The sequence below is a fragment of the Chelonoidis abingdonii genome, chromosome 2, assembly GCF_003597395.2.
Source record: "Chelonoidis abingdonii isolate Lonesome George chromosome 2, CheloAbing_2.0, whole genome shotgun sequence".
Taxonomy (NCBI): Eukaryota; Metazoa; Chordata; order Testudines; family Testudinidae; genus Chelonoidis; species Chelonoidis abingdonii.
Window position 1 is genome coordinate 21,559,416 of NC_133770.1, and position 14,590 is coordinate 21,574,005.

The following is a 14,590-nucleotide window of genomic DNA, read 5'->3' on the forward strand; positions in this document are numbered from 1 at the left end:
AAAAGGCTCTTTAGAACTGAAAACTTTTTATTGTTATAAAAGGTTCATAACGGTGGCTCTGGAAGAGAGACTCAACTTCGTGTGTCATTGGAATCTCTCCTCAGTGCTGACCAGATTGGCCGTTGGTGGATAGTAGGGTCATCTTGGAGCGGAGCACCAATGATTGATAGTACTAGCAGCGAGACTCAGCACAAACTGCCTGTGGGAAAGGTAAATATGAAGACAGTTATTAATCATTGAAAGAGCCAAGGCAATTTTGTCTTTGAGAAATATGAACAAATATCTTTGTGATACTGTGGCTAGTATTTGGACTTACGCTTGTCCTGGCCCTGAAATTCTCTTTTCCACCTTGTGGATTTGTAAAAGATTTTGTGGTATATTGTCAGGTGAAATGGAAAAGGCGAACTCAAATTGGAAATGGATTCCACAGTCTGAAGTCTTATAGGTAGAGCTAGCTGTTCCCCTAGAAATCATGTGGTTGAAGTGTTAAAAGTGCATAGAAATATGGTGAGAAGGGCATGGCCTCTTAGAGAAGGACTACTCGTTTCATCACTTTCAGTCCAGTTTCACTGGTCAGTTATCTGATCTCACTGCTTGGAGGCCAAATCCTAATACTCCTTATGTTCATCTCCATTGGTAAGGGCACTTGGTCTTTGGACTGTTGCTTCACAACTAATTCAAGGTATGTATATATAATCATATCAGAAAAGTTTCACTGAAATAGGTTTCCTATAGCAAGTGCAAAATAAAATGCATAGTTAGTAAATGTTTCTTTAAAAATACGTTTCTTTTCAGATGAGTTCAAAGATGTTGGAGCTTGCTCGTAAGCAGAGAATGAACACGGACATCAGGAGAAATATATTTTGTGTCTTGATGAGTAGTGAAGACTTTTTGGATGCATTTGAAAAACTTTTGAAGTAAGTACACACCAGTTGAAACCTAGGGACAAATAGAAGTGCTATCTGGGCTGGAAACTTTTCATGTTGCCTCCTTGCCAGTCAGGGAGAGCAGGGGAAGTTGTGCGCAGGGTAAGTGACATCAGGCAGAGCAGCATAGAACTGCTAGTCTCGTCAGATGGGAGGGTGCCCAGAGAGACAAAGTGAGACTGGAGCAAAGAAAACTGACGTGACTCAGGAGTAAGGAGTGGGTTGTTGTGTTTTTTTTCCCCAGAGGTATGTGTTAATACCAACTGAAGCCTCTGGGCCAGGTAATCAGAAAGGATGTGGCATAGAAGAATATGCTAAAATAATGATTATGATAAACATAAACTTGTTTTCCAGAATTGTAGAAATCTAAATTTCCTTGTCAGTCAGTCCCTTATGGAAGTGTCTGAGAAATCTATACAGAAAGCTGTGCTTATTATTGTGCTAGCTGATGGAGCCACTGACAGATCCATCAGCTAGACAACAATGGGTGTACGACAGATTTGTGAAGTTGACATAGACTTGCTGATGGTGTCACATAGAGAATTAAAACTTTTTTAGGAATTGTGATACTCAAGGTTTTCCAGCACTTTATAAACCGGAAAACTCTAGAAACCGGCATTTTGGGGTGCCAGATCCGGGCAGCGCTCACCTTAGCGGCTCCTCACAAGCAGCAACCTGTCCCTAATGCCTAGGTGGAGGCGTCGCCGAGCAGCTCTGTGCGCTGCCTCCACCTGCAGGTGCTGCCCCACAGCTCCCATTGGCCACAGACCCCGGCCAATGGGAGCTGCAGAGCTAGCGCTTGGGCGGGATGGGGACAACGCACAGAGCCACCTAGCTGCACCTCTGCCTAGGAGCAGCAGGGACATGTCGCCACTTGCGGGGAGCCGCATGCGGGGAGCACTGCCTGGATCCAGCACCCCAAAACCTCTCCTATGCCCCTGCCCTGAGCCCCCTTCCGCACCCAAACTCCCTCCCAGAGCCTGTGACCCACACCCTCTCCCATGCCCCAGCCCCCTTAGTTATCTGGAATTTTTGCCTAACCGGTGCAGGATAACATGGCTTTTACTGTAAAAGGACTCAGAAACTTTCTGGCCAGAATTTAGGTGAAGCAGCAGTGAATATAGGCTGTTCAAACTTGGCCTGCGCACCAGTTAGATAAAGTATCATGTTGTTGTGCACTGCATTAACCACAACTTTAGTCTTGTAGTTCTGAATATTGAAAAAGACCATCCTTGTCTTTTAAAAGTTTCAATTTATTTTGAAATATGTTTTCAAAATTTTTCAAATATGTTTCACTATTTGCAAATGCCTTTTGGGAGTTAATCTCAAGCTTTTGCTGCTGTTAACTGTGAGCTACTTCAGCAATATCTAGGTTTCTGTGGTGGAATCACAGAAATATAGGGGTGAAAGGGACTTTGAGAGGTCTTCTAGTTAAGCCCCCGGCACTGAGGCAAACCCAAGCATGTCTAGACCATCCCTGAATGACGTTTGTTTGACCTCTTCTTAAAAACTTTCAGTGATGGGGATTCCACAGCCTTTCTTGGAAGTCTATTCCAGTGTTTAACTATGTTATCATTAGAAAGTTTTTCCTACTGTCTAACCTAAGTCTTCCTTGCTGCAGATTAAGCCCATTACTTATTGTCCTAAGTGAACATGGAGAGCTATTGATCACTGTCCTCTTTATAACAGCCTTTAACACACTTGAAGACTGTCATCAGGTCCCCTCTCAGTCTTCTTTTCTCAAGACTTAACATGCCCAGTTTTTTTAAAAACATGACCTGTGAGGAAAGGTTATCATTTTGGTTGCTCTCCAATTTGTCCAGTTTCTTAAAGTGTGGCCCCAAAACTGGATACAGTACTTCAGCTGAGGCCTCACCAGTACTAAGAAGAGCAGGACAATTACTTCTCCTGTCTTACATACTCCAGTTGTGTTAATGCACCCCAGAATGATATTAGCCTTTTTTGCAGCTGCATCACATCGTTGACTCTCATTCATTCTGTGATCTGCTATAACTCCTAGATCCTTTTCTACAGTACCTCTGCCCAGCCAGTTATTCCCCATTTTGTAGTTGTATGATTTGATTTTCTTCCTTAGTGAAGTAGTTGTCTTTTTTGAATTTCATCTTGTTGATTTCAGACCAGTTCTCCAATTTGTCAAGTTCATTTTGATTTCTCATCCTGTCCTCCACAGAGCTAGCATATTATCCGCCACATTATCCAAGACATTAATGAAAATGTTGAATAGTACTGGAGGCAGGACAGAGCCCTGCAGGACCACACTAGATACGTCCTCACGGTTTGACAGCGAACCATTGATAACTACTTTTTGTGTATGTTTTTTCAATCAGTTGTGTATCCATCTTACAGTAATTTCATATGGACCACATCTCCCTATGAGAATGTGATGTAGGACTGGGCCAGTAATGCTGTTAAAGAAAGACATTAGATTGGTTTAGCATGATTTGTTGTTGACAAATCCATGTGGTCTCTGTGACATTATCTAGGGTATAATCTGGACTACTGAACAGCTGTCCCACCTCAATTCTCCAACCTGGGGTGCCTTTTACACTGCTTCACTGTGAGAGCTACTACTGCTTGTCTGCTCACACCCAGCCTCAAGCATGTAAATCACTCTGTTAGACTGTATGAATTTTATAGCCAGGCACCGATGAATTACACTACAGAGCAACACCATCAAATTCCGAGTCCCAGACTTTCCAGCAGTAATGTGCGTCTTGTCTTGCCCAGCTCTCTACTGGATAATACAAGCTCATATAAAGTCTGTCATTTTATTATTAGAAAATGATATGCACAAATCCTGTTTTCCGAAAATGGCATTTCCTAAACACTTGAATTCAAATATACTGGTTTAGATCAAACAATAAAACAAATTTATCAACTACAAAAGATAGATTTTAAGTGACTAAAAGTAATGAGGCAAAAAGTCAGAACTGGTTATAAGAAAATAAAAGTAAAATACAACTATTGCCTAACTTAACAAGCTAAGTGAATTCAAAGCAAAGGTCTCTCTCACGACATGCTTCAGTAATCTTACTGGCTGAATTACTTTCAGTCATGGGTCCTCCCTTAGTCCTTTTGTTCTTCAGATGTTTCTTTCTTTTCTTTTGTTCTTCAGATGTTGTGGATGCCTTGGGTAGAGAGAAAGAAAGGAGTAATTTGGGGCATTTGGCTCTCCCTTCTTACAGTTTTTTCTCTTCAAGAATCATCTCCAGCTGAGGCTCAGGAGACAGAACGTCTGTGTAGACAGGAATCCCAAGCTGTTTTTGTCAAGATGTAGAATTTTTTTTTTTGTCCACACCCTCTTTCCTGCCAAAGAATGATTTTGTTGACACTTGGCTGAGGTGTCAGCTAGCCTTTTGTTTCTGGGGAACTACTTTGTTACTGCTCTCCAGATTTGGAACGTATGTTAGTAATTTCCGACAGTAGAATTTTATATCTTTACATACAATGTAGGCCCACCTATTTTACCAGGATAATAATGATCAGCAAATGATGAGTTTTCCAATGATACCTCACAAAGAATGCTTTGTTACAAGCTTTATCATAATTCTATAAAAGGGGTGAACACAGGGTACGGATTGTTCCTTATAACCCTGTTGTTCTTTAGGTGCTTACAAATTGATTTTTGAGTAGTTTTTTCCAGTATTTTTCTAGGTATTGAAGTCAGTCTGACTAGGCTATAATTCCATGGGTCCTCTTTGTTCCCCTTTTTAAAGATAGGTACGTTTGCTCTTCTTCAGTTCTCTGGGACTACACCTGTTCTTCATGAGTTCTCAAAGGTAATTGGTAACAGTTCCGATATTACTACAGCTAGTTCCTTAAGTACTCTAGGGTGAATTTCATCAGGCCCTGCTGACTTGAACGTATCTAACTTATCCAAATACTCTTTAGCCTGTTCTTTCACTATTTTGGCTTGCATTCCTCCCACCACCACCCCTTGTTGTTGATATTAATTGTGTTAAGTATCTGGTCACAAATAACCTTTTAAAGAAGACTGAAGCAAAATAGGTATTAAAACCTCAGCCTTGATGTTGTCCATTATTAGTTCTCTTTCCCTGCTAAGGAGAGGACCTACCCTTTCCTTCATCTTTCTCTTGCTCTTAATGTATTTAAAGACCCTCGTCTTATTTTTCCTTTTTACATCTTTGCTAGATGTAACTCTTTTTGTGTTTTAGCCTTTCTGATTTGTCCCTAAGGGTTTGTGCTATTCTTTTGTACTCATCCTTAGCAATTTAGCCATGTTTCCACATTTTGTAGGATTTCTATGTCATTAAAGAGCTCCTGATAGAGCTGTATTGGCCTCTTACTATTGTGCCTATCTGTAAGGAGATCAAGACATGCATATTTGTGAGCATTATGTATTTCATGGTGGACTTAATCAGCATTTCGACTCAAACCTCTTTTTTATGGTGAGAATCTTTTGTTGTTTGTGGCTTTACAAAAGCTAAACTGTTTTGTGCTGGAACTTACAGCAGTGAACGATCATCTTGGCTTTTATATTTGAAAGGGGAAAAATGTCTAGGTCTTCAAAGGCAAAACAGCAGAAAAATCAGATCTGTATGCTTCAAGCTGCCACTAAACATAGGAATGCAGATTCACAGGGCTACAGCTGTTAGCACACCATGACCATGTATGAATGGTAATGGTAACATAGTTAAAGAGTTCGGAAAAGAAGAGTGCTCTGAATCAATGGTTGCTTCTAAAATTACGCTTAAATCCGTGAAATCCATATCAAATGGGTGTGCACACATACACTTTTAACAAACTACTGAACAGCAAAATCTAGTAGGATTAGGTGAGGACTAGATTAGTGTTCTGTATGATCAAGACTACGTATCAAACCAGAGTATCAAAATCCATTATATTATCTGTGTGTCAGACTTTTTACTTCAATTGAAAACCTAGTCTCAGTTCTGATTTTCTCAAACTGGTACTGGTAGTGGCATTCTAAAATGTTTGAAAATGAGCACAATACTAAACATATAAGACTAACCAAGAGCCAGACACATTAACAAGAGAATTAAAATGAGAAACCCTGTCCCAATAGCCCAAAACAGAACAAACAGAATGTAGAAAAATTATTTCAGACAATCAGAGCAGTGACAAAATTTCATTTTCATTTACTTGAGAGAATGAGACCACAGCCTGAAAATTGGGACAATTGTGCTTTCTCATTGGACAACCAAACTTGAGGTCTTAGCTTCCTATAAACAGGTGATTTTAAAAAACAACAACCCAGATGTGTATTATTGTCCTGATATAATTCCCCACTCTAAACATAAGCGTCCAAAAGATGGGGTACCAGCATGAATTCCTCTAAGCTCAATTACCAGCTTAGTACTTGTAGCGCTGCCACCAACCAGGAATTCCAGTGCCTGGTACACTCTAATCCCCCAAACACTGCCTGGTGGCACCCAAGACCGAGATCCTCGTGGATCTTAACCACAGGAGTAAACCTTTCCCCACCGTGGCCTCTCCAGGCTTCCCCTCCGGTTATCCCTGGAAGTCACTTAGTCATGTCAACTCGTTGAGGTCACAAAAACGAGAGGAACAATTCACCTTCCGCCCTCCTTCTCACTTCTCCCTGAGAAGAATAGTAATCCTACACACGAGAAAAGAAATTAACCTTTCTCTTCCCTTCCTCTCCTTTCTCCCACCAGAATCGCCCTGGTGGATTCCAGACCCAGTCCCGTGTGGGTCTCACCTAGACATAAAACAAAAGGACTGAAATCATATTTATGCAGAACAGCTTGTATTGACGATGAGCAAAACAGATAAAAATTTCTTTGTAAATTTAAGATGGATTGTACAGGGTTTTGAACTTCCTTCCAGCAAATGCACATTTGCAAATAAGAACAAACATAGGCTAACTCGCCTTATCTTACCTAGTACTCACTCTTTTAACTGATTAAGAGCCTGTATTGGAGAGAAACCTGGTTGCACGTCTGGTCACTCTCAGAACCCAGAGAGAGCAACAACCAAAAACTAACAGCACACACACAAACTTCCCTCCCTCAAGATTTGAAAGTATCCTGTTCCCTGATTGGTCCTCCGGTCAGGTGACAGCCAGGCTTACTACACTTGATAACCCTTTACAGTCAACAGAGATATAAAGTACTTCTGTTCTATTAACTCCTACTATCTGTTTATGACAATTATATAAACCTAAATTCTAATCTTGGTTGTGTGATGGTATTTTCATTGTAAACCTTGTATGCACAAATGCAGTGGCTGATCTTCTGAGAAGTACACAACCATCTAAGATTACTTAGATCCTTACTAACTAAAATTTGGTTGCTCTGTGTTGTATAAAACAGGGGAGACCCAGCGGAGCTTATATTCTAAAATTAAGCAGACAGGACATTTCAGCCACATGAATGCCAGATGAAAGTCCAATCTCAAAGCAATACAAATAATTTTTGTGACTGACACTCTTTATATTATAACACTAAGCATTTTTCTTTTAAATTGGTTTTAGTGCTGCCAAACGTTTGACAGCACTCAGGACTAAATCATATTTAATTGCAGAACAGGTGCAGCACAAGGTACTGTTCCGTGCCAGTGTGTCTGAATCCTCTTTTAGTTGGGCCAGCTGTACAAGTGAGAAGGCAGTTCAGTCATTGGTCTTTCTGCTGAGGCAGCGAACGAGTGTGCCAATAAGTACAGATTGTGTTTTTGTAATTATTGTTGGTATTTTTAAAGTAGACGTTTTCTATCAGGAACTGGACTGAAACCACCAAACTCACTTCACTTAGATAACCCAGCCACCATCTAATCACTATTTTCAGTCACTATCTGGAGTAGATTTGACTTGGTGACAAAGAGATAAAAAGGTTTATATCATCAACCAAAAACGGTTTTAAAGAGGTTTTCTTTCTCAGTCATAGCTTTTTCATAGAACTTAAGGGCTCCGGGTACCTGTCTGTCCCCATTAACCCTGCCAAAGATGTATGTGAAAGCAGCCATTTCCTCCCAAAATCACAGTAAAGAATATTAGCCAATTTGAATGGGGATCCCAAGGCTTTTAGCTCATTCCTTGTCTTCTTCCCTGTACAGTTCATCTCAATTCTCCAGGCCTCATCTCTTGCCACAGTAATACGACTCCTCCCGAAGATGGGAGGACAGATTGGCTATCCATGATTGCAGTGCCAGTCCTTATCACTTTCTGACAGGAAGTGCAAATATGGAATGTCACCTGCATTTTCCTGCACGGAAACTGATAACATGTCTGTCATTCCCCTCTTGCCCAGGATTGTTTGGGTCACTCTGTCATGCCGCATACATAGTGTTATTCTCCATAACGAAACTGGGTTGGCCTATACTGCTGACAGCTTATTTCAATTTAAACCTTTAAGGATTCCATTTCAGTTGCAATAGAATAGTCTTAGTTTAGAAAAATTGCCAGTGGCTCTTACTTTAGGGCAGTTAGATTTCGTTTAAACTCAATTCATTATTTTTTACTGTTATTGATATTGCAGGCTTGGACTTAAAGATCAGCAAGAGAGAGAGATTGTTCATGTTCTCATTGACTGTTGCCTACAGGAGAAGACATATAACCCCTTCTATGCATATTTGGCTAACAAGTTTTGTGAATACGATAGAAGATTTCAGGTAAACTAAGATCTGTTCCTACCTTGTTGTGGTACTGTTGAAGTTGAGATTCTTTTGGGATTTCTATTATTAGAGGTTTGTCACTCTGGCTGTACAGATTTATTGCATCATACAATACCACGGAAACAGTCTCTTGGCCTACACAACTATTATAAATAAATAGAATCTGATGACTAGCTCATCACTTAAGGAAGCTTATTGAGCCACTTCTGGCCAGAAGGTAGTGGTATAGCTAGAAGTGGAAATTTGGGTGGGACCCAACTTGTGGTGGTGGGCAGTGAACAAAGGTCAGACGTCACAGCAAATCATTTACATTGTATATTATTATGTTGCATATTTGATTGAGGCCACCCATCCCCCCATGTCTGGGGGCAAGGCGGGTTACACTTCTGCCAGTGCAGAGCCGCTTGGGAGCCCTTCCCCTGTAACCGAAGCACATCCCCTGTGAGAGTGACCAACAGGTGGTCAGGCCAATAAGTGGCATTGCGACCTGACACATGGCCTTCTGTTCCCCGTCCTGGGCTTTGCTCCATTCCCCATCAACACAAGCGCCGTCTCCATCCCCCACCACTCAGCTCTGGTTACTTCCTTCCCATTGCCAGAGGTGTGCCCTCCACATTGGGGGTGAATGGCTGGCCAGAACCTGATTTGGCTGATAGTTTTGGAACTGAGAGCCAATTGGGGACCAGTGACTAGATGACGGGGCAGAATTTGAGCTTGTGTTGATGGGGAAGCAGAGTCGAGCAGAGCAATATGTAAAGCTGCTGCTGCCTCTAAAAGGCTGCTCTCTTAGCAATCTGGTTCAATCTTTTTTAAATCAGATTTGGGTGGGACTGGGTGCTAATTGGGTGGGCTGTGGCCCACCTGTGTCTATGCCCTTGCCAGAAGGATAGGTCAGTGTGTTACAATGGGCCTTTGGGAAGGATCTAAAGTAAGGAAACTGTGTGATGGAAAAGGAAGGTGTAAATATCCTGAAAGAGAATCCCTTGCATCCAGAATAGACCCCTGCTGCTTTTCAGTGGTAGGATTGTAAAAACTGAACCATTCAGAGGTGCCTCTGTCTTTCTACTGCAGTTACAAGATTGCTATTATTCTTAAGGAAAAAAACATGAATAGTAACTGTCACTACAAAGGTCTGTTACACAGAGTAGAATCTTTTGGTGTTTTGACAAAGAACATACGAAGAAAGTAACACTATGATGAATATTTTTGTGCATGTTTTCTTTTTCAACAAAATATCCTGTTTTATATGTATAAAGTTCCAAAATGTATGTTTAACTAATGAAAGGTAATAGTATTGCAAGAGTTTAGTCCTAGAGATATACTTTAATGCATCAAATGTAACTAGATGAACAAAATATGTAACTGCTGCAGTTTGTATTGCCTTTGTGGACATCATAGTCAGAAAAAATGGGCCTTAAAATCTTCTACCTAATCCCTAATATATATGTAAATCAAAGTGAAGGCTCGTATCCTGAGGGACTAGGAGAAGACCCCTGGATCCACACACAGCCCCATTTAAGACAGGACTTAAGCAGGTATTTGTCCATGGAATTTGTGTAAGCAGGATAAATTATGTATTGCAGTTAGCATGTCTATTTTGGTATCTTCTAAAACATGTTGCTTGTGGGGTGGAGGAGTTAGAGATGAGAGGTTTGATAGTGTTTTTACAAAATAAAAAATAAAATAAAATGTATATGTTAAGTGTGCTTCATTTTCAGTAGGCTTTTATGTAAAGTGATTAGACCACTTGCAGGTTTTTCTTTTGGATTTACATATAGATGTATATTTTAATTCTGTGATTGTTAAACACTACCTGTATCATCTCCAAGCTACAAAGCAACTTCTAACATAAGTTTGCTGCTGCTTTGAGTAGTGTCCCTACTTGCACTTGAGATGTGCATAGTCTTCAATCCAAGATTTTTCAGTAGCAGTGCCCAATCAGCTTACACATGCACCCTTTGGATCTTCATGTCCCATACTTGAAGATATATAGGGCTGTGCGGGTGAACTGCCTTCAGTTCTTTTTCTTCTGCCTCAGCCTGAGCTGGAGCAATTTGTTGTGCCCACCTAAGTGCAGCTTCTACTTTTCTGGTCGATTTTAGATCTCTGGTTACTTTATTTTATTATTCTTTAGTTATTTTATTTTATTTTGTTCCTGTTCTTTTGGGGGGGGGGGGGGCATAATTCCTTTTTTGTTTTTGCTGGGTTTGGGTTTGCCTGCCCCTCGTCCTCAGCAAGGTCCTTCCTTAGGAATTCTCTTTTGTGGGATATGTGTAGATCCCCAGGCTTCAAAACATTGCCCAACTTGCCGGGAACCCGAAGTGATTGATGGCCATTTGTGCTGTATCCGCTGCCTCAGGGATACACATGTACCATCTAAGTGCAAAATTTGCACTAGCTTCAAGAGCTGCTCGAAGAAACACAGAGGAAAAAGCTCCAGCTCCTTATGATGGAGTGCTCCATTCGTCCTGCAGCAGATCTGGGCTCGGAACGCCTCACCACACAAATGCGCCTGTGCCTCTGAATCACCACAGTGCCCCATCAGCTTCCGTGGTTTGCTTGTTCTCAGGACCGTAAAGCAGAGATCTGCAGGTGAATCTGAAGAACCTTCCTCCAAGATGAGTGCCAGGTCTCCTCAGAAAGATCACTCAGAAAGGTTTACCATGCCGGAGACCCTCCACTCTGCAAAAGTGTCTGCAGAGGTCTCAATACTGAGGTATTCTCTATGCCTAAGTCTTTGTCCGCTTCCATTGTACCAAAGCTGAAACTTGGGTGAGAGACTACCAAATCTATGCACTCTACTAAGAAGGCATTGCACTCTTCATCTTTCACTGCCTCACTGGTACCTAGATCATCAGCTGAGCAAGTACCAGAACAGTAAATACAACCCTCAGTACCTTACACCTCTGTCTGGGTCTCACCAGGTCTCAATGTAACCTCACTTGGTACTGCAAGAGTTCAGGTTCACAAAGAATTTGCTCATTTCCGAGGAGCATGAGTCTCCTCTGTTGAGTTTGAGACTCTCAGTACCACAACTAGTATGATCTGTGGTACCCCACCTTTTGCCAATACCAATGTGTTCTGAAAGATGACCAGTTACTCCTTTGTAGATTTCAAGGCCCGAAGGGGCCATTCTGATCATCTAGTCTTACCTCTTGTATAACACAGGCCAGAGAATATCTCCAAAATAATTTCTAGAGCATCTTTTAGGGAAAAAATCCCATCTTGATTTAAAAATGGTCAATGATGGAGAATCCACCACAACCAAGTTGTTCTAATTATTAATTACTCTCACTGTTAAAGTTACACCTTGTGTCCAGTCTGAATTTGTCTAGTTTTAGCTTCTAGCAATTGGATTATGTTATACCTTTCTCTGTTTGATTTAAGCACCCATTTTATTTGTTCCCCATGTAGACACTTATAGACTGTAATCAAGTCATCCCTTAACCTTCTCTTTAAGCTTAAACTCCTGAAACTCGCTGACCATCTGACTATGTTGACTATCTGGAACCTGCACCGTTGAGGGACATTTCCAGGCTTCTACCATCAAAGCCTGCCAAACATCCCACCCTGCATGCCCCCTCCACTCCTGTGTGATCCTCCCAGTGTACATACTGAGATCCTTGGCAACTTACCACCAAGAGTTTTCTGAAGTGCTCAGTGCTCATGTAGATCCTTTGACAACATTCTCCAACTCCTTCTGTTCCTCCACAGCAGTCTTTAAGGCAGGAGGATACATTCAAGGACCAGGAAAGTAGATCAGATGAGGAGGCTAAGCCACAGTCTAATATTACTTCTTCCTCTCCAGATGAAGCTGTCATCCTCCTCACCATTCCATACTGATGATTTCAAAGTTTCAAGATCTGATGAAGAGTGTGACAGACACCCTTCAGATCCAGTTAGAAGAAGAGCAGGAGCGACAACACCAATTACTTGACATTGTGGACACACCATCATCAGCATGGGCTGTCCTTCCTATAAATGAAGAACTGTTAGAGTATGCCAAGTCCATTTGGCAGATTCCTACTACTGCCCTCCCTCCCACCCCTCCACCTCCTGCAAAAAGACCAGATAAAAAGTATTATGTCCCAACTAGGGGCTCAAAGGTTTTTCTTTTCCCACCCCACACCAAATTCTGCATCCATCACTAGAATAAATGAGCATCATAGGCAACATCATTGAAAGCCTACATCCCTTAACAAGGACCACAAGTGCTTGGATCTTTTGGGGATCAAGAGTTACTCTTCTATGACCCTACAATTCCCAACTGCTAACTATCAGGAGATTCTGAAAAAATACAATCACATTAATTATATGAAGTTTAGCTCTTTTATTGAACATCTACCGCAAAAGCACAAAGAACCATTTCAAGCCATCATTGCAGAAGGGCAGCCCTTGGCTAGAACAATCCCGCAGATCTCTCAGGATTCAGGTGATAGGGCAGCTCATTCCATTGCTACAACAGTAATCGTGTATAGGGTGTGACAAAGTGAGGCATTTTTGTAATACTATTAAGATTATGATTATCAGTTTCCCTCTATACTTTGCATTGTTACCTACTGGTTGCAGAAGAGTTAAATCTGCTCTTGGGGCAGAGCAAGAGACATGAGGTGTTGTGTTCTGTAACTGTCTGGGGTGGAATGCATGGGTTGTTAAAAGGACTGGCTGAAACTGACCCAAATCTAAGGGGGTTCCTCTACAGCTCTATTTAAAAGCTGGGATATGTCACGGATCCACAGGATCTGTGCTACAGGGCATCATGGCTTCACAGGGAAATCCTGAGGACTGAAGTCCAGAATACAGTAGAGGACCTCGTTTTTGGTGGTCTAAAGTTATTCAGTGACACTACGGGTGATTTGCTGCATGCCTTGAAGGACTCCAGAGTGATCCTTCATTTGCTGGGTATATATACGCCTGCAAATAAAAAGAGGTTTAGTCAATCTCAGATGGCGCAGAGATCATGCCCTTTCCAATTCTCCATTTTCACAGACCACCAGAGCCACCTAGAAAAAAATCCACATTTCAAAAGGATAATTTTCAACTGCTACAGCAACTTTGATTAGCAGCTGACGATGGCCAAATGTTCCTTTTGGCTCCTCAGTTGAGAGCCATGAACAATCCTCTCATCCAGACCTGCTGCTGCACCATCTTACTTTACTCAGTTTTCTACCTTTTGGTGAGCCTCTCTCCCATTTTCACACCTCGTGGATGCAGATTATCTCCAACAGATGGGCCTTGGAGGTTATAATTTTGATGTACTCCATTTAACACAAGAGGGCTTTATTCCAAATACTTTTTGGTTCTCAAAAAAGAAGGGTGGATGGAGACCAATTCTAGATCTGTGGATGCTGAATCCCTTTGTCAAGGTACAGAAATTCAAGATAGTGACATTGTTCTTTCTCTAGATCTACTACTTTACAACCCTTGACCTTCAGGATGTGTATTTTCATCTCACAGTACACTCTTCTCACAAGAAATTTCTAATAATATTGGTATTGAATCCTTCCCTTTGAGTTAGCCACTGTTCCCAGAATGTTCACAGAAGTTGTGGCAGTTGCATAACTTCATCAGAGGAAGTTAATTCTTTTCCTTTACCTCAACGACTGGCTCCTCAGGGACATTCTTACACCAGTGTCTTAATTAGCAGTGGTCAGTCTCAATCTCCAGCTGAGATTCGTGTTGTCATCCCTCATGTTGTCCTATCTGCACAAAGGATAGAGTTTATATGGGCCATTCTAGATGCCACCACAGCCAGAGGTTATCTGCCAGAGGTTTCTTGCACTGTCACAACTGATCGCACAAGTTCAGATCAGTCCTCAAGTCACTGCCAGATCATGCCTGCAACGTCTCAGGCACATGGCAGAGTGTACTCTTTCTCATACTTCATGCTCAACTGCACCTGCATTGCTTCCAAGCCTGGTTCAGGTCAGTTTATACACCCAACAGGGACAGTCTAAACAAACTACTCTTTTTCTGTCATATTCTGATTTCCCTCAAATGGTGAAAGACTTCAGACAAAGCATATTCCC

General features: G+C 41.6%; 1 protein-coding gene across 3 annotated transcripts in view; it reads left to right on the forward strand.

Annotated features, from left to right (window-relative positions):
* Positions 1 to 14,590, forward strand: part of NOM1 (nucleolar protein with MIF4G domain 1) — a 368,675-nt gene that overhangs the window by 8,166 nt on the left and 345,919 nt on the right. For all 3 annotated transcript variants that reach the window (XR_012655178.1, XM_032783877.2, XM_075062200.1), the window contains exons 6-8: positions 43 to 210; positions 796 to 917; positions 8,426 to 8,558. Coding sequence is in view for 2 of the 3 variants with exons in the window: in XM_032783877.2 (XP_032639768.1) it covers positions 43 to 210; positions 796 to 917; positions 8,426 to 8,558 (423 nt within the window). In the remaining variant the exon portion in view is untranslated. The remainder of the gene's footprint in view (positions 1 to 42; positions 211 to 795; positions 918 to 8,425; positions 8,559 to 14,590) is intronic.